The sequence below is a fragment of the Tachysurus vachellii genome, chromosome 9 (genome assembly GCF_030014155.1).
Source record: "Tachysurus vachellii isolate PV-2020 chromosome 9, HZAU_Pvac_v1, whole genome shotgun sequence".
NCBI lineage: Eukaryota > Metazoa > Chordata > Actinopteri > Siluriformes > Bagridae > Tachysurus > Tachysurus vachellii.
The window spans coordinates 23241978-23261458 of record NC_083468.1 but is presented as its reverse complement, the minus strand read 5'-3'; the positions used below and the strand labels follow the sequence as shown (position 1 = coordinate 23261458).

The 19481-nt window shown below is 38.2% G+C and overlaps 1 protein-coding gene across 2 annotated transcripts in view; it reads right to left on the bottom strand.

The window, feature by feature from the left end:
* Positions 1-1739: 1739 nt before the first annotated feature.
* Positions 1740-19481, bottom strand: part of kirrel3b (kirre like nephrin family adhesion molecule 3b) — a 208461-nt gene continuing 190719 nt past the window's right edge. The window contains exons 10-16 of one of the 2 annotated variants that reach the window (XM_060878681.1): positions 11896-11996; positions 10906-11116; positions 9589-9696; positions 8641-8724; positions 8306-8415; positions 7510-7596; positions 1740-2519 (exon numbers count right to left, since the gene is read on the bottom strand). In XM_060878681.1, the coding sequence (XP_060734664.1) occupies positions 2067-2519; positions 7510-7596; positions 8306-8415; positions 8641-8724; positions 9589-9696; positions 10906-11116; positions 11896-11996 (1154 nt within the window). In that variant the 3' untranslated portion in view covers positions 1740-2066. The remainder of the gene's footprint in view (positions 2520-7509; positions 7597-8305; positions 8416-8640; positions 8725-9588; positions 9697-10905; positions 11117-11895; positions 11997-19481) is intronic. The other variant, XM_060878682.1, reaches the window with a different exon arrangement.

The window sequence follows — 19481 nt, the reverse complement described above, 5'->3', positions numbered from 1 at the left end:
TCGTCTCTTGTTGCGTCCTGTGTCATTTCTTAGTTCCTATTTTGTGTTTTTTTTTATTTAATAAATCCTGTTTTCTTTTACGCTTTAGGTCTGTTTTTATCCCTGAGTCCCTGACACACTATCCAGTGCAACTCCAACAAAATACTTAAGTCTTCCAGTGGCTGCTCTAGACATCACATATGACATAAAAGAAAAGCTGGTGATTGAGCTATAATGAAGGACACAAGCTTCCATGCTGAGAGTTCTCAATTTCTAAATAGCTTAAAGTGGAGATTTATTGCACTGATTTTATTTTGTAAACATGCAGGAAAGCAAGTATAGCTTCTGTACAGTTTAAGGTGGTTATTTGCTAGCTGATGCTCAGTTTGGTGCTGAAATTGCCAATAGTATTGATTTTTTTTGTTTTGTTTCAACTATGGAAAATGTGACAACTTGATGTTTTATTATGATATTTTTTTATTACTAGTCCAACCCCTAGTAGCAATCACTTTATGTCCTGTTTGATCCGAGTTCTCACACTGCTCACGACAAAAAGCGTATCCTGTGTATTCTTATCTGTTGTCCTTTCCTTATCTGAAACGTGGTAATTCTTCTACTCAAAGCCTCGCCGGCAAAACAGTGTGTAATACATATACATATCATGTAGATGAGGCTGTAATCGTACCAAACTGCACCTGCTTTCCTCCGTCTGCCTCCGAGTGGCGTGCATCATGCGTTACACATTTCTTTTCTCTCTACTTCCTGCTCTGCATTGGTCTCTTTTTTTTTGTACAGTGAGTCTGTACAGGTGCTTGTGTGTGTAATCAGTGTAACTTTAAATGCTCTCAGCTGAAAATAAAAAAGAGCAAATGTCATACAAACAAATTGTAGAATAAAAGAGTCTCAATGGTACATCTGAGTGCGCAGACAGTTCACTTAAAACAGTGAGCAGGTGTACTGCAGTGCAGTCTGAAGGCTGTGGAGAGCAGATGGAATGTTTTTCCCTCCGTCCTGGGGGTCTTCAGCCGTCAATCTCTTTCAGTCTGTGTAAACAATGTGACTATATACTAAGAAATAAAAGCCACAGAAAGGTCATTAGCGTATATTGTAGATAGCGTCACTGGTACGTATGAGGTTTTGACGAGACTAAATCCGTGTCACGTCACACACCGTGTCTGAGGATTCTTTTTTTTTTTTTTTTTTTAACAAATTAGCGAAAAAAAATTTGTATTGTTCCCACTTTATGGCCAAAAGATCCTGTGCATCTTAGTTGGAAAGGACCAAATCGACCTCATCAGGTTTAGCAAAGTCAATGATCCCGAAAAAGAGAAGAAGACATACCATCAGATTGACAAAAGACAGTAAGGAAAGAAATAAATTCATATATATATATATATATATATATATATATATATATATATATATATATATATATATATGAATAATGTACAGATATCCTCAGAATGGCCGAGAGCTATATATCTCCTGGATCCAGGAGGACTGGAATCCAAGTATACTGACTGACAGTGATTAAGTTTTTTTTTATTTTTTTTTTTTTTTTTTTTTTTTTTTTTTTTTTTGAGTTTCCATCCACACAGAAGTAAAAGTCATAGCTGTGGGGAAAGGGAAAAGAGAGTTACTGTCAAATAATACACACTCACTTAGACAGGTCTGCTCCACAACAGAGCAAGAAAAGACAAAAGAATCAGGATGTTGTCTTTCTGATGCCCCCAAAAGCATCATGGGCTGTAGGGGTCGACGGCACTGTAGAAACTGTTCACGTTTTGTAGACCTCCATGCGTTTAGGATCTGCTTGTCCACATGTTGCATGTGTTTTGTCATTTGTGTCATCCTGTTTAACTGTTTTGTACAGTAGCTGAGATGCTTCTCACTACACTGAAGGTGCTTCTTCTCAGTTCAGGGTATTTGACTTGTCTGCATATGGAACCACAAAGACTTTTCCAAAGCTGCATTTGCAACTGCAAGGTTCTTAAGATGACATTACTGAGACAAAAAAAGGGTAAGAAAAAGAGAGCGTGTGTGCTTGATCTGCTTCCTGACATCGTTTGCGGTATGACACGATGCCGTCACACGTGTGTCTGCATGCGCTTCTGCAGGGGTCGCGTCAGGTCCGAGTTCTGGGAAGACGAGTGTGAATGGTGTGACGAGGACGACGCTGAGGCCTTGCTGTCCTTGTCAAAGTGCGCATAGCTGCTGGCGCTGCTGTCGCACTGCGTGTCCATGAAGGAACCAGAGTCGCTGAGGGAGGCACGCTGCTGCAGCTCACGCTCGCACAGCTCAATGGAGCTGCTGCCTGTTCCCAGGACGAAGCGTCCTCCGTATTCATACAAGCGAGGGTTGGGCGCACCTCCGATGGTTGAGTAGATGTTGGTGAAAGACATGCCTGTGGGTACTCGCTGCTTGCCGGTGGAGGTTTCCCGACGCAGTTCAGTGGTGGTGTGGGTGCTAGCCAGTGTGATGGTGGGAGTTCCGTGGTGCTCTTTGAAGGTGTTTACGCTGTAATAGCCGTTGGTGGGATCCTGGATAAAAAGGAAACATGGAGAAGCATTAATTTAATGGTGATTTGTTACAAATACAGCACTGAAAATGAACATTTGTCTCTCTAAGGGATTTCCGTTTCAGATAAGGTTCCAAGAAGGGGCACTTTTAAAAAGCTAAAACATTAAACAACCCTAAACATCCCCTAATGCTAATTCTATTAGTGCACAACCTTGAACTTTGGCAAGGTTTTATGAGGAGTAGCATCTAGGAGTGCCCAATGTTCCCAGGATATGCTGCAGATCCATCAGGACCCTGACCAGTATAAGTGATTACTGAAAGTAAAAAAAGTATTCTAATATTCAGCTTCGCATATATTTATTCATTCTCCTGCAGTTCCCATTTTATCCTGGAGAGGGCTATGGCGAATCTATAGGCTATCCCAGTCATACTGGGAATACCTGCTGGAAGGTCTTACACAACGCATCACACAAAATCTCTTACACACCTAGACATACCCACTGACATTGCTTTGAGAGGTGGAGGAAACCGGAGAACCTGGAGGGAACCCACAAGGACATGGGGACTCCACAGAGAAACTCCACATGAACTTATGTCCGGAACAGGAAACTTGGAACCACTGTTAACCACTGAATATTCACTCACTCATTTTCTACCGCTTATCCGAACTACCTTGGGACACGGGGAGCCTGTGCCTCTCTCAGGCGTCATCGGGCATCGAGGCAGGATACACCCTGGACGGAGTGGCAACCCATCACAGGGCACACACACACTCTCATTCACTCACGCAATCACACACTACGGACAATTTTCCAGAGATGCCAATCAACCTACCATGCATGTCTTTGGACCGGGGGAGGAAACCGGAGTACCCGGAGGAAACCCCCGAGGCACGGGGAGAACATGCAAACTCCACACACACAAGGCGGAGGCGGGAATCAAACTCCCAACCCTGGAGGTGTGAGGTGAACATGCTAACCACTAAGCCAATACTGAATATATGAATACAAATTCATTTCTAGTTGTTTTGCAAACCCTGAAATCTCTTCATACTGTTTTTCATACAGAATAGATCCAAAGATCCAAATCCATAACCACCTAAATAACTTTTTTTATTTTTTTTTTTTAATGTTTTTTTTTTTTTTTTTTTTTAAATGTAGTAACTATGTCATTCTTTGGGGACAAATACTTGAGTATGGTTCTTTGGAAGGTTAGGGCGTTCTAATAAAATGTCTTATTTTATTAGAAAATTTCCTAAATAAAGAAATAAAAAGGAAAAAAAACTCCCTGAGGTCGAGCTTGTAATAATAATAACCTGGCAAGGGAAATAAGCAATCAGACAGCACAGGGGGAGCAGGAGATAGTTGTCTGGTTCAATGTCACGAACTGTTCTTCCACACTAATGTTAAAACGAAAAGAAATTGCATCCTTGCTAATTAATCAGCTCTCAATGTTTCAGTCACTGGCAGCACAAATCTGTGCAACAGTTGCTGTTACTCTGTACATGAAGCGACGTTAATTGGTCTGAAAATTGTCTCTTTCCAAATACACTGAAAAGGTGTAATCAGAGAACTGTGGAACTACTGTGCCCAGTTGCTATGCTGCCAAGTGGGTGTGTGTGTGTGTGTGTGTGTGTGTGTGTGTGTGTGTATGAAGGGCAAGAACCCATGGGAGGAAAAATAATCACTCCCAGATGACTCTGCAATGACAACCCATGGAAGGATCTATCAGACAAAGAGGTAGGTGTGTGTGTGTGTGTGTGTTTGTGTGTGTGTGTGTATGTGTGTGTGCGGTTTAGCTCTGTAACTCATTCTGTCTTATAGTCTCATAGATCCTTCACTTATATGTACACACACACACACACACACACACACACACACACACACACACACACACACACACAGAGGCGAAAGCCCAGGGGAAAGGAATGAATAGTTGATATAGCGGCCGCCAGAGCTGCTGACAATTCTTACAATATATAAAGAGAATAAATACAGGACAATTGAGCGAAGAAGCTGTCTAGAATATCGAAAATCATAGAAACAGGCTTGATGTTTTCTGTGTTCCTTATAGCTTTTCACTAGTAATATGACTGATGGATGTTTGATTTACAGCATGTTTTTTTTATTGTGTTTATGGTCAGATTGATGAGATCTATAAGGATAGATTTAAGGCGGAGATAATAGCAGCTCTTCATAGACTCCGCTCATATAAAGTAGACACTCGGCTCCAGTCCTGGGCCATCTATCCTGATGAGGCTTTTATTGCACTCCATAAACCTTACTGAAATAAAACTTTGGCTTGTAATACAAAAAGTTCCATTTCAGAAGAAACAATTTTCTGTGGTCGTGCAGCAACTACATTTATCCTGCTTAGGCTTTGTTCAGTGGGTTTATCCAGACTGGCAAACTTTTTCACTTTACAGACTGTAAATGTGTTCGTTTAGAGCCCAGAATCAAAACATTGCAGCTTGTAAGTAAGGAGAAAATCATTTAGGATTTGTAAGTAAATGCAGACAAGAGCTAACGTTTTACTCAGCCATAGATTTTGTGTGTACAGTATGGGTGGGTGAGGATGGAGGTGGTGGTGTAGCGCTATTTGACAATCTATTAACCTCAAACAATTCAACAAGATTGTAAAATGAATGTGTTGTGTGCTGCAACAAGACTCTAATAAAAAAGTCATAATTGGTAGGATAAAATACTCCAGAGAGTGAAGGGTTTAAAACAGTTATATACTGCATCTTGTACATTTAGTGTAAAAATTGGGTCTTGTGTATTGTACATGTGAATCTTATGAATCTATATAGTGATTCTGATTCTGTGCAGCGGTTTTGATTATGATTCTGTGATTCTGATCGTGTTTAGTGACTCTGATCGTGTTTAATGATTCTGATCGTGTTTAATGATTCTGATCGTGTTTAGTGATTCTGATCGTGTTTAGTGATTCTGATCGTGTTTAGTGATTCTGATCGTGTTTAGTGATTCTGATCGTGTTTAGTGACTCTGATCGTGTTTAATGATTCTGATCGTGTTTAGTGATTCTGATCGTGTTTAGTGATTCTGATCGTGTTTAGTGATTCTGATCGTGTTTAGTGATTCTGATCGTGTTTAGTGACTGATCGTGTTTAATGATTCTAATTGTGTTTAGTGATTCTGATCGTGTTTAATGATTCTGATCGTGTTTAATGATTCTGATTGTGTTTAGTGATTCTGATCGTGTTTAGTGATTCTGATCGTGACTCTGATCGTGTTTAATGATTCTGATTGTGTTTAATGATTCTGATCGTGTTTAATGATTCTGTTTGTGTTTAATGATTCTGATCGTGTTTAATGATTCTGATTGTGTTTAATGATTCTGATCGTGTTTAATGATTCTGATTGTGTTTAATGATTCTGATCGTGACTGATCGTGTTTAATGATTCTGATTGTGTTTAATGATTCTGATTGTGTTTAATGATTCTGATCGTGTTTAGTGATTCTGATCGTGTTTAATGATTCTGATCGTGTTTAATGATTCTGACTGTGTTTAATGATTCTGATCGTGACTCTGATCGTGTTTAATGATTCTGATCGTGTTTAATGATTCTGATTGTGTTTAATGATTCTGATCGTGTTTAATGATTCTGATCGTGTTTAGTGATTCTGATCGTGTTTAATGATTCTGATCGTGTTTAATGATTCTGATCGTGTTTAGTGATTCTGATCGTGTTTAGTGATTCTGATCGTGTTTAATGATTCTGATTGTGTTTAATGATTCTGATCGTGACTCTGATCGTGTTTAATGATTCTGATTGTGTTTAATGATTCTGATCGTGTTTAATGATTCTGATCGTGTTTAGTGATTCTGATCGTGTTTAATGATTCTGACTGTGTTTAATGATTCTGATCGTGACTCTGATCGTGTTTAATGATTCTGATCGTGTTTAATGATTCTGATCGTGTTTAATGATTCTGATCGTGTTTAGTGATTCTGATCGTGTTTAATGATTCTGATCGTGTTTAGTGATTCTGATCGTGTTTAATGATTCTGATTGTGTTTAATGATTCTGATCGTGTTTAGTGATTCTGATTCTGTTTAATGATTCTGATCGTGTTTAGTGATTCTGATCGTGTTTAGTGATTCTGATCGTGTTTAGTGATTCTGATCGTGTTTAATGATTCTGATTGTGTTTAATGATTCTGATCGTGACTCTGATCGTGTTTAATGATTCTGATCGTGTTTAGTGATTCTGATTGTGTTTAGTGATTCTGATCGTGTTTAGTGACTCTGATCGTGTTTAATGATTCTGATTGTGTTTAGTGATTCTGATCGTGACTCTGATCGTGTTTAATGATTCTGATTGTGTTTAATGATTCTGATCGTGACTCTGATCGTGTTTAATGATTCTGATTGTGTTTAATGATTCTGATCGTGACTCTGATCGTGTTTAATGATTCTGATTGTGTTTAATGATTCTGATTGTGTTTAATGATTCTGATCGTGTTTAATGATTCTGATCGTGTTTAATGATTCTGATCGTGTTTAATGATTCTGATTGTGTTTAATGATTCTGACTGTGTTTAGTGATTCTGTTCCTGTATAGTGATTCTTATTCTGTTTAGTGATTCTGAATCAGTAAAGTGACTCCTGGTACGGAGGTGCAGTGGTACTGATTCTGATTTTGTGTAGTGATACTAATTCAGAATAATGATTCTGATTCCGATTTGAGTTTTAATTCAAATTCACTATGGATTTTAATGATGCTTCGAATTCTGATTTGTTATTTTAATTAATTTATTCAAATTCCTTTTCTACATTCCTAACCTGATTCTAATTGATTCAGTTGGTATTAAGGGCACCTTACTTTTGCTCTGGACTGTAAATGTTATTGTTATTTCAAAAATAACTACACAGAATTGATAGATAAACAGCTTGCTCTGGGATCTGGAGTTGCACAAACTGTGCAAACTGAAACTCTGGCAGCAATGTGACTGAAAAGAGGAACTCAACCCCCTACAGATGCTCACCTTGATGTGCTGGTATTCTTTCTCCTCCTCCTGCAGGACCTCCAGCTGCTTGAGAACAGACTCCTGCTGGAATTCTCCACGTTCAATCTGAGGGCACCAAAAACACACACACACACACACACACACACACATAAACAAAATGCTACAGGATTAATACATAACCTACTTCCCCTGCCTGTTAAATACATTGTCAGCATTCTTTATGATATCGCCAATCAACCTTAAATTAATCTGTGTCAATTTCCCATGAATATCTTTTAACTCATCACCACGAATTGTCAACATGTCCCAAACCTAGCCTTAGGCATAATCGCATCCTGAGCTCTAAGTAAAATCTCGGTGCTGTTTGCAAGGCCTTAGGGAAGCACAGAACACATAGTGGGATTTCAAAAGAGGGTGCTATCGTATGTTTTGACAGCATTTCTCAGAGAGGTGCATTGGAAAAAAAAAAGCCCCAGGCCACTTGATCATTGTTATCTCTATGGCTGCGTCACTATCTTCCCGGGAGAAGCAGGCTGGAGGCTAAATTTAGGGCTTCAGGCGATCAGGGCTTTCTCTCAAACACACACTCACACACATGCAATCTCAAACTGCATTATTCATGGGATTGGTATTAGCATTAGCCCTGGATGGGGGTTATTAGCGCTGTGGTGCAGATGATGAGCATTTGTCATGTGAGGACATGACAAGAGAAGGTGTAATGAGCTGGTTAGTTTGTTTGATGCGCTGGGCATAATGAGTGGCAAACTTTGAAAGGGGTAAAAATTTGGTGAAGCAAAAGAAAAAAAAAACTTACCATAAGCTGCTTCATAGCGGCATGGTCCTCATTTTCCCGTGCGGCGTTGTGGTCTTTGTGGACAATCTCCACACGGATATCGTTCTTGGTCGAGACGACGCCTTTGAGGTCTGGCGGACAGATGTTTACGTGTTACTACACTATTATCGACTGCTCTCAAACTCATAGATCTTTCATGCAACTTCAAAAATGCTTGGCTTTTGTCTCTGTATCTGCAGGCTAACGTAATTTATTCAGTAAAGCATGTGAACCAAAACTCAAGAACACAGTCCAGACGCACATCAGTACCACTGTTTGTAGTGTTAATTGGTGACATTCGGGGAACGAGGGCTTACTTTCTGTCTTAATTTTGCTGGAAAGTTCTCTCTGCTGAGCACAGATCGAGGCAGGGAGGGAGGGCATAACCAGGTGAGCGTCTTCTGCAGTATACAACAACAACATGCTCAACGCTAACAACGCCTCCGATGAAACTTCCTGTAAGCTATGCCTTCACTTCCTATGCTTCCTTTAAAAGGCCTTTTTGAAGGAAAAATCCACCCTGAGTGACTTGAATATTAATCTTTGGAATGAACTGACAAATCTGCGGTTCAATTACTTACAGTATTTAGAGTTACTACATTAACCTATAGGTCTAATCTTTACGTTTAACGTCCTGCTGATTGTAGTGTCAGTGGGATTCAGCCCTTGCTTTATCTCTGCCTGAACAGAGTGATGCAGCAAGAATTCTGTTCGGTCTTTGCTCCGATTTTAAACGTTGACGCTAAAACCACGGTCAGTTCTCAGTTCCATTGTGCTAGTCGTAGGTCTCGTAGATGGTTAACTAGCTGAGCTGAGACTCTGCTGTAGCTCATCATATCGCTGCATTGCATTTGCGCTAATGTTTCCACATCTGCAAAATGACAAGTAAGAAAAGAAGCTCTGGAAACTGGTGATTATAAAAAGAAGCTCTTTTTCTTTTTCGTTCTTAATCATTTTATTGGCGAGCAGAATCTACACTAAACACATCACCAGCATTTGTTGATGAACATAATTAATGTTTCAGGGTGGAGATTTCCTTCAAAATAATTATAATAATTTGTCTGATCTGGTCAGGTTTGAAAAATGGCAGGATGCTTGGCCTCTATATTGGGATGGAGTGAAGGCAAATGTAAAAGATAAGCAAGTGGGGTTGATGTTAAAAAAAAAAAAAGCATGGCGTGTGTGAAATGGCTTAAACCCTCATGCACTGTTCTGTCCTGCTGAGAAAGGTGAAGATGAACAGAGCTCAGCACTAGGACACATACTTCTCTGAGAGCGTGTGCAGCAGAAGGCCCCGATGGTGCCGATGAGGACGATGAAGGCGACGAAAGCTCCCACTGCCACGCCAATAATCACAGCCACGGGCAGAGACTCTGCGGACAACAAATGATAGCCGCCTACAATAACACAGCATGGACAAGCCGAGTCAGTTCGACAAAATAATCACAGTGGCACAGAGCCTGTCTTTATGTTTCTAAACAAGAGAGCATCAAGAGACCGAGCACTGCTGCTGCTCTGTCATTTTAAAACAAATACATTAAAGCACAACAAAAAGAGCAAGGAAACACCAAACAGAGCGAGACTTTGAGACAGTATATGTGAGATATGTTAGAATATTTTAGGATAAAGTGGTGAGAACTGAGGTTTTGCACTTTTAGTAGCTTTAATTGAAACTAAAACATTTTTTATGTCTAACTGACTTGTATGCAGTGTTAAATGGCAGGTGCGACTGTAACAATAACATAGTAATTGACAGAAGCACCAACAAACACTTTGGCTGTAGTAGATAATTACAGACAACCTACATTTTTGCTGTCATTTTGGGTTTTTTTGGGGTTTTTTTTTAGTTCCTGTTACACCGTAGTGTCAGATACACTAACATTCATGTCCCACATGAAAAGAATAATATCCGTACTAGTAATAATAAAAGTCTGTAATGAAGAATGAGAAAGAAAAAAAAACCCTATGCACCATTAATTACACGCTCGCGCATTAAACAAACTAGCATAGCAAATCGCACCGTCGCCTCGTCCTCCACAATTAAAGTCTATTTAATGTCTCTCAAGAACAAACAACCATACATTTTCATTTAAGAGCTAGTGAGCTGAAACCGCAGTTTCCTTTTCTGGAAAGAAATAGATTGTGTTCCTTTAGAGAAAGAAAAAAATAATAAAAACATCAGGTTGTTTTGGTCGTTAAGTGGCTTTGGCAGAAAAATGACACACAGCTCTGTATAATAAATACATTTCAATGATAAATGAAATTTTCACACTTCTGACATGTCTTTGAAACAAATTCATTACAAAAAATGAGCACTGAATTAATAGTCCTAGTGGAGATTAATGCGTTTTTACAAAAAAAAAAAAAAAACAACAACTCCGAAACATTTCATTAAAATGACTTCACTGCATTTTCAAAACTATTGCCGTATCTGGAATCTTTATCCTTGAAGGCTTCCAGGCGCAAACAAAAACAATGAATTAACCCCCACACAGATGTAACGCAGCACACAAAAAGTAAGGCTGAATAAATGCTCATGCTTAAACTATAAGCTGGAGAAGAGAAGGTAGAACCTGGCGAACCTTGGCTCCCACCTTGTTCCTTGAGACGGATGATTTCAGTGTCAGAGCCAAAGCTGTTCCAGGCTGTGCAGTTGTAGATGGTCTGGAAGTCAGCAGGGACGATGTTGCTCATGGTTAGGGTGGACAAGACGCCGTCCTCTGTGCTCACCGTCTCAACTGTGTAGCGGCCAGACGTGCCCGACTCGAGGACTGTCTCCTTCCACGACCAGGCCTAAAAGAGGTTAAAAAATTGCTTCGGTAATAAATAATACTAAATAAAAATAACAAACAAACGTTAATAAATTAATAAATTAATAATGGAATATATATATATATATATATATATATATATATATATATATATATATATATATATATATATATATATATATTATAATAAAATAATAAATTAGAATACATTTTTAATACAATGTACAATTAAAGAAATAATACATTTTAAACAATTTTATTTGGGAAATAACTAACAACATGGACTTATTTGTTGAACTGAGACTTATAACATGCTTATTACACATATATAAACCCGCTATTACCACGTAATATGTTTTTTTAATCCTTAACGCGGTAATACAAGAACAGATAGGAAGTAAGTGGATACTGTATATATGTACACACACACTCAGACACACATACACACTGCTTAGGATGAGTAATGAATCAAAAATTGGCCTTGAGAGGAGGCTGTTTATCTAGGCTTCATAAATCTTAATCGAATGTGCACTAACGGAGCATAAACAAGCATTAGATAAGAATTTAAGCGCATAAGCCTGCCTCACTTAATTCCCACTATAACACACACAGTGAAAACAAATGATTTAGGATGCAATTTCATTTATTACGCATATCGTAAGTCATCAGTGTACTGTACATTCTTGGGCTAAGCCTGTCAAAGCTAATGAAGTCGCCACAGTCATAAGGCGAGAGAATCCACGCTCATCCGAGAGCCATGAGAATGTGAGAAGAGCTTTAAAAGTGGAAGGAGGAACTCACAATGCGGTCAGGTGGAGGAGTGCTGCGGATGAAACACTTGATCTGGCCCTTCTCTCCGTGTGGTGCCTGGTGTGTTTGAGTGCTGGATATGGTCGGAGGCCCTGCAGGTACAAACAGCAAACATGTCAATACATAGAGCTCCAGAGAGAAATCAATCAACTAACAAGGACAGCAACAAAACCTTGGGTTTTTTTTAAATGCTGTAACTTCATTTTGTGCGCTTTTATGGCTATTATGAGAGTGTTACAGGCTACACACTATCAATTTGTAAGGATGAAAGCTGTGCCAATAACAAATCTACAATTCCTTGAAAACTCTTAATTGCTGTTTTCTATCTACAAATAAACTTTACTGGGATTATATATCATGAATGTACACAAAATACTCCATAATGTTGTCATGAGGGGAACAAAATCTATATAGTTTGCAAAACTATGTACAAATAATAAACACAAAGGTTTACCCAATTGCTTTGAGGACATGTTTACAGCATCTTTTTTTAGTTTCCTAATAAAATATTATATTTGTTTATTACTCTAGTTTGCCCCCTAGTGGAACAAGCAACTATATTTATTTACCGAGCTGTAAAGGTTATTAAAGAGTTCTTTGTCAGGGTATTTGGTTTTGTGAACCTTTTAAACATCCATCAAAACTTTTCACTGCACAGAAGGATCTTTGTAGCAGAAGACGGTGCTTTGGAGTTTATAAAAATTTTCTTTAAGGCACTAAGAAAAATGAGTTCTTAAATTAACCCTTTGCTGAAAGGTTCTTTTGGAAAACCAAATATAGTTCTTCTATGTCATCATTGCAAAACCCCATTTTTTTCTGGCTATCGTGACAGGACTGGTCTAGTATAATAAATCATTTAATTTCAGTCTAATTTGCATTTTATTTTATTTCATCCTTAGTTCTAGACCAGACTTTCTTCATTCAAATTTGTTCTAAACATGTAGTGTGCTAAAGTCTACAGCTAAATAATCAATCAATCAATCAATCAACATTTATTTGTATAGCACTTTCAACACCATAAAAATGGACCAAAGTGCTTTACATGGTAAAAATCAATCAAGTCATAAAAAGTATAATCATAAAACACATCAAACTAACAATAAAATTAAAGTACAAAAAATACCATACACAGTTACTCAGGAAAACATACCAATCATACAGCAAAAGCCTTAGAAAAAAGGAAAGTCTTCAATTGTCCTACTACCCAAAGAGAGAGCCGATTTCAAACACAACGGTAGTCCGCTCCTAAACACAGGAGCTGCCACAGAGGATCTCCACTCCTCCTCAACCGTGTTCACGGAACAGACAACAACATATGCTCATTTGCAGAAGTTTTGTATGGGCTCAACATAGCTTTGATGTAGTCAGGAGCCTGTTGATGTAAGGCCTTATACACAATGATCAGGACCTTATATTCTATCCTATATAACACCGGAAGCCAGTGTAAAGAAATTAACACAGGTGTTATGTGATCTCTCTTCTTAGTGCCAGTTAAAAGCCTAGCAGTAGCATTTTGACCATATTGAAGGCAAGCTATGAGAGATGCATTCAAACCCAGGTATAGGGCATTACAATGAACAACAAAGCATGAACAACCGATTCTAAATATTTACTGGAAAGAACAGATTTCAGCTTGGACAACTTCCTTAACTGATAAAAGGATGAAATAAGTGACTATCAAGACTATACAGTGACCATTAATTAGTATGCGGCTATTAATTGGATAAAAAATTATGCAGATTTAGATCCTGTACAATTCAGCCAGAAGCGACTTTGATTAGCAAAATCTCTAGCAGACAACATGCGAAAGAAGCCTTGGAGCTTCAGAAGGTAGTGATATCAAAAAGTAGGAAATAATATATATAATACTTAGAAATAAAATATAAATCAGTGTTGTATACAGGTGTAGAAAATAAAGTGAAACAGTTTTACGAGCGTGCTCAATAGGAGCTCAGGACCAGCAGCAGTCGAAAACCTACATCAATCTACATACATCAATATTTCATTTTATAGGTTTTCTTCCCTGAAATACAACTGTCTTTGACACAAAAACAACTGAAATGAGGTATATAGACAGGAAATAAAACAGAAGAGTAATGGAAAACAGTACTAATTGTCTTGAAATGCTCTGAAGGATATATTGTGAGCAATGTTCCTACTGTACATAAATCCTAGAAGATGCTTTATTCCTGTATAGATTTTAACACTATTTAGTTTTATTTACCTAACACCTGCTTATTTTAAAGAAGCTCCTGCTTTGCTCTCACATACGTTAGGTCAAAGTTCAGTGGCCTGCTGTTGAAACTGAACATGCAGATACACTGTGAAAGCTGTTATTTCCCTGCAATGGCATTTCTTCACCTGCGGCCTTCATCTGATTGCCACTCAAAGAAACATGCCTGCCGGTCAGCATGCGACCCTTATCTCCCTGAGAGATATAAAATCTGCTATAAATCAGACCTTGGAATCGAGATTGGAAAGGGAGCCTGGGTTTCTGTTCTAAAGACGGTGTAGTTTTTCGAACAGACTTCTTGTACATAAGTAATCAAAATGTATGCAGAAGGACATATTTGTCTGGATTAAGGCACAATGACTGAACTACTGACTAACAGCCAAATCGACTAGGCTTAATATTGATCATTTTCCTCATTACTAGTGGCACATTATACAGCTCGACTATGCTAACACGTTGACCTTGTGGACTCTTATATCATTATGTGTGTTGCTTATACACAGTATTAGACTCAGGGCATGAACACAGCATGTTTCTTTTTATTGTGAGCAGTGATTGACATTAATATTATAACAAGGCATGAGGGCATTACAAATGCATTTACAGGAGCTGAAGTAATGCTTTACATTTGTTGCCTTGGCTAGCATTTATACAGCTACATGACACCTTTACAGGCCTTCATCTCTACTGACAAGGGACGTAACTGGAGACGAAAACATTATACTAAACGAACAGATGTGTTCTTAACATATACACTTACAAAGAGGAATACAAAGAGCACTATTCATTATTAATTATTTATTATTCTTTAGAAAGCTTGACTGAAGGATTCATGGTATCTGGTTTAGATTACAGTTATAAATCAGAACTGAATTCTGACAATTGAAGTAGAATATTTTACTTCCATGTGAGTAAAGATCATTCCATAATTCTTTCATCCTTAGTAACTGCCTGTGTCCAGAAATGTTGTATTTTTCATATCACAGCAATTTACCAACAATTCTTTATTTATTAATGAATGATGTAATATTTTTATGATAGATTTATCTATCTATCTATCTATCTATCTATCTATCTATCTATCTATCTATCTATCTATCTATCTATCTATCTGTTTGTCTGTCTGTCTGTCTGTCTGTCTATCAATTTATCTATCTATGATTATTTATCTATCTAACATCCACAAAATAAATTAGTTCCTGTTATTAATCATGTTATAGAAGCTAGAAACAGACCCTCAATTCTCTTTAAGTTAATAAAAATACGAATCTATTATACACACCCTAAAGCTTGCATCCTGCCAGTCACATTCTATAACATACCACTGCTGATTTATAATTGCAGTTTATTAAGTGCTTCTTATTAGAATAAATTAGCATTTAGATGCCAGGCTGGCAGATGGATTGTGGAGGGAACGTTAAAGAAAATTGCTAGAAGCCGGATGCTGGTCAGCCTCATGATCGTACCGATTGCCAATGTATGCTGACAATATGCACGATGCACTACGAGCGCTACCATAAGCTAACATGAGAACCTGGTGCACAGTATATGAGCCACTTAAATGTGCCTGTCTGAGTGTTTGTACTGGTGTGTATGTGTGAGAGTGTGATGCGAGGGCGTTAAACACATCCCGATTATTGCCTGCTGGCGAAGGAGGCCGGTGTTGGAGGCTCATGAGAATCAGTCCTGATGATCAGGCAGCAAATGAGTACTATAATTAGGTGGCTTTATCATGCAGCCACAGAGCATGGAGGGCTGAGGTGCAGGGGGGAGAGAGAGAGAGAGAGAGAGAGAGAGAGAGAGAGAGAGAGAGAGAGAGAGAGAGAGAGAGAGAGAGAGAGAGAGAAAGCAGCAGGGGGTGATAGAGAGCTATGGACACTACCTGAGTTGGCTTATTCACACCAAGATCAAGTTTACAAGCTCTATAAAATGTGCTTTCAAATGGAATAAAGCATTTTGCTTTACAATCTATGCAATTACATGAACAACAGACGAGTGAGCTCATAAAAATTAAAGTATGAGGAATTTCATACGTATGAACGAGAGAAATGACTTTTGAATGGTAGGAAAAAGGGACATACAGTATGTCCTTTTCCTACCATTCAAAAGTAATTTGTCAAGGCTGAGTATTAAAGTCAAGGCTGACTGGGATGTCTACAAAATACATATCTGACAGTGTAGACCTTTAGAAATTGCTTTGTTTTCTACAAAAACTGCAACTTTTATTACAATGAAAGAGGCAAAAAGAGTTCATTACTTGAGGTCAAGGTGAAAGTTAGATTCCCTCAAGTGAGTACATGCTTGTAAGCAGAGAAAAACTAATGTGTGTGTGTGTGTGTGTGTGTGTGTGTGTGTGGGATGCATTTCTGTTTACTTCCTCTATTTACTTTGTCATTAATAGGTAAATGTGTGCTCAAAATTGATTATGCTTCTTGTGTATAAATGAATAAAGTAAACAGAGAAGAAAAAGGACAGCAGGACTGAGATCCTGTGAGACCTGCAAAAGATACAACAACATAATCACTGAATGTTTTACGCTCAGGAGCAGGAGGTTAAAAATGAAGATCACATGACCAAGAGAGATAGCACATATTGATACATGCTATTCATGTGTACACAATACCAGTTCCCTTTATTTCATATTGCCTCCAAACGTGAGGATGTGGGTTGGTCTACAAATCAGAAAGTTGCAAGCTGGAAACCCAAGTCCACCAAGCTGCCACCACTGGGCCCTTGAGAAAGGCCCTTAACCCTCAATTGCTCAGTTGTATAAAATGATATAAAATGTATGTCACTCTGTCTGGATAAGGACTTCTGCCAAATGTAGCGGTGGCATTATTATTATTATAATTGTATCCCTGGAATTCTAATCCTATCCGAGTACTAATGTCCTTAGTCCTTAGCTCTGTCTATGTTCTATGTAGCACCATGGTCCTGGAGAAACGTTGTCTCATTTCACTGTGTACTACAACAGCTACATATGGTTAAAATGACAATAAAAGCTTCTTGATTATTTGATTACACTTGATTAAGTCAGTAGTATCAGTCATGATTATGCACTGTGTACCTAGGTCTGGAAAGATAATGACATCTTTTCCCTACTGAACAATGATCAGTAGAAACAAGCCCATGTCCTGTTTGAATAAACATGTTGGAAAAGATTCTGTTATGCACTGTCAGAAAAAAGGACACTTCTGGGATTTTCAGGTTATTTAGGTTTTAGCACAGGTAAAGCCTTGGTCATGTGATATAGGCTACTAATAAAGAAAAGCATCCTGCACAGAAACAAGCACTGCAACAAGAGCTTATGATAGTCAAATGTAAAAGACTCAAAAACTTGAGGTCAGCATACTGGCATGCTGAACAGGCTGTGAGCGAGGCTGGCTTTGAAGTTAATTTTTGCTCTGATGGCTTCCTGTGAGGTAGTGTTTGCTCTCAAGGTTTCCTGTGAAGACATTTTTTAGAGATGGCTGCCTGTGAGGTAGATTCTGCACTGACAGCTGCCTGTGAGGTAATTTTTGCTCTGATGGCATATTGAGAGGTATTCTTTGTTCACATGGCTTTCTGGGAGGAAATTGTTACTCTGATGGCTTAGTGTGAGGTAATTTTTGCTCTGATGGCTTACTGTGAGGTATACGTTGCTCTGGTGGCATCCTGTGAGGTAGTTTTTGTTCTCGTGGCTTTCTGTGAGGTACTTTTTGCTCTGGTGGCTTACTGTGAGGTAATTTTTGCTCTGATGGCATCCTTTGAGATAATCTTTGTTCTTATGACTTTCTGTGAGGTACTTTTTGCTCTGATGGCTTACTGTGAGGTAATTTTTGTTCTCATGGATTTCTGTGAGGTAGTTTTTGCTCTGATGGCTTAGTGTGAGGTCATTTTTGTTCTCATGGATTTCTGTGAGGTAGTTTTTGCTCTGATGGCTTAGTGTGAGGTAATTTTTGTTCTCATGGATTTCTGTGAGGTAGTTTTTGCTCCGACGGCTTAGTGTGAGGTCATTTTTGTTCTCATGGATTTCTGTGAGGTAGTTTTTGCTCTGATGGCTTAGTATGAGATATACATTGCTCTGGTGGCATCCTGTGAGGTAGTTTTTGTTCTCGTGGCTTTCTGTGAGGTACTTTTTGCTCTGGTGGCTTACTGTGAGGTAATTTTTGCTCTGATGGCATCCTTTGAGATAATCTTTGTTCTTATGACTTTCTGTGAGGTACTTTTTGCTCTGATGGCTTACTGTGAGGTAATTTTTGTTCTCATGGATTTCTGTGAGGTAGTTTTTGCTCTGATGGCTTAGTGTGAGGTCATTTTTGTTCTCATGGATTTCTGTGAGGTAGTTTTTGCTCTGATGGCTTAGTGTGAGGTAATTTTTGTTCTCATGGATTTCTGTGAGGTAGTTTTTGCTCCGACGGCTTAGTGTGAGGTCATTTTTGTTCTCATGGATTTCTGTGAGGTAGTTTTTGCTCTGATGGCTTAGTATGAGATATACATTGCTCTGGTGGCATCCTGTGAGGTAGTTTTTGTTCTCGTGACTTTCTGAAAATGGTCATTTTTACTCAGATTTTTTTCCTGTTGTTAATTTTTGCTCTTAAATGCTTGCTAGATTTCTTTTATCTCTATCCACATTGAATTAACTTTTTTATTACCTTTCATGTTCTGTTTTAAATCTTTACTATTTTAATTTGGTGTTTGCAGAATAATGTTATATTTATATTTATCCCACTAAAGTAAGATATCAAATATTTACAGTACTTAGGGTTTAAGTTGCATAATTTACCTGCATTCATTTAGTACAAAACCTAAAGCAATTTGGTAATTCTAATAGGTTCTGTACAAAACACAGATTTGTTTTTGTCATATTAACTAAACCACTAAATCTTTTTATTTATTTATTTATTTAATTCAGCGAGCTGGACTATGCATCGCTCCCTATCTCTGTGCTTATAATTACTCATGAACTCAGCATGAGGTGAATTTACTACCAGAGATGAAACCCATCGTTGTATTCCCACATAAAACATTTAATCTTTAAAATAAATTGTTTTTCACCCTGCTTAGTTAAATCATGCTCATCTGACGGCTCCTACTTGTTAGAGCCTGAACTAACAGCTCAACTGTTACTGAAATAAAATGGCCTGTTTCTTTGGCCATCTATCTATCCATGAAAAACATATTCGGATTACCGTGTCTGTCTGTCTATCCATCTGTCTATCTATCTGTCTGTCTCTATGATATATTGTGCCGTTCATGTATTTATGTGCCTCATTTTTCCTCTAATGTCTGGACAGTGTTTCTATTGTTTGTACACAATGTTTATATATGCGAAATAAGATATCTGAAAACAGTCGACTTTATT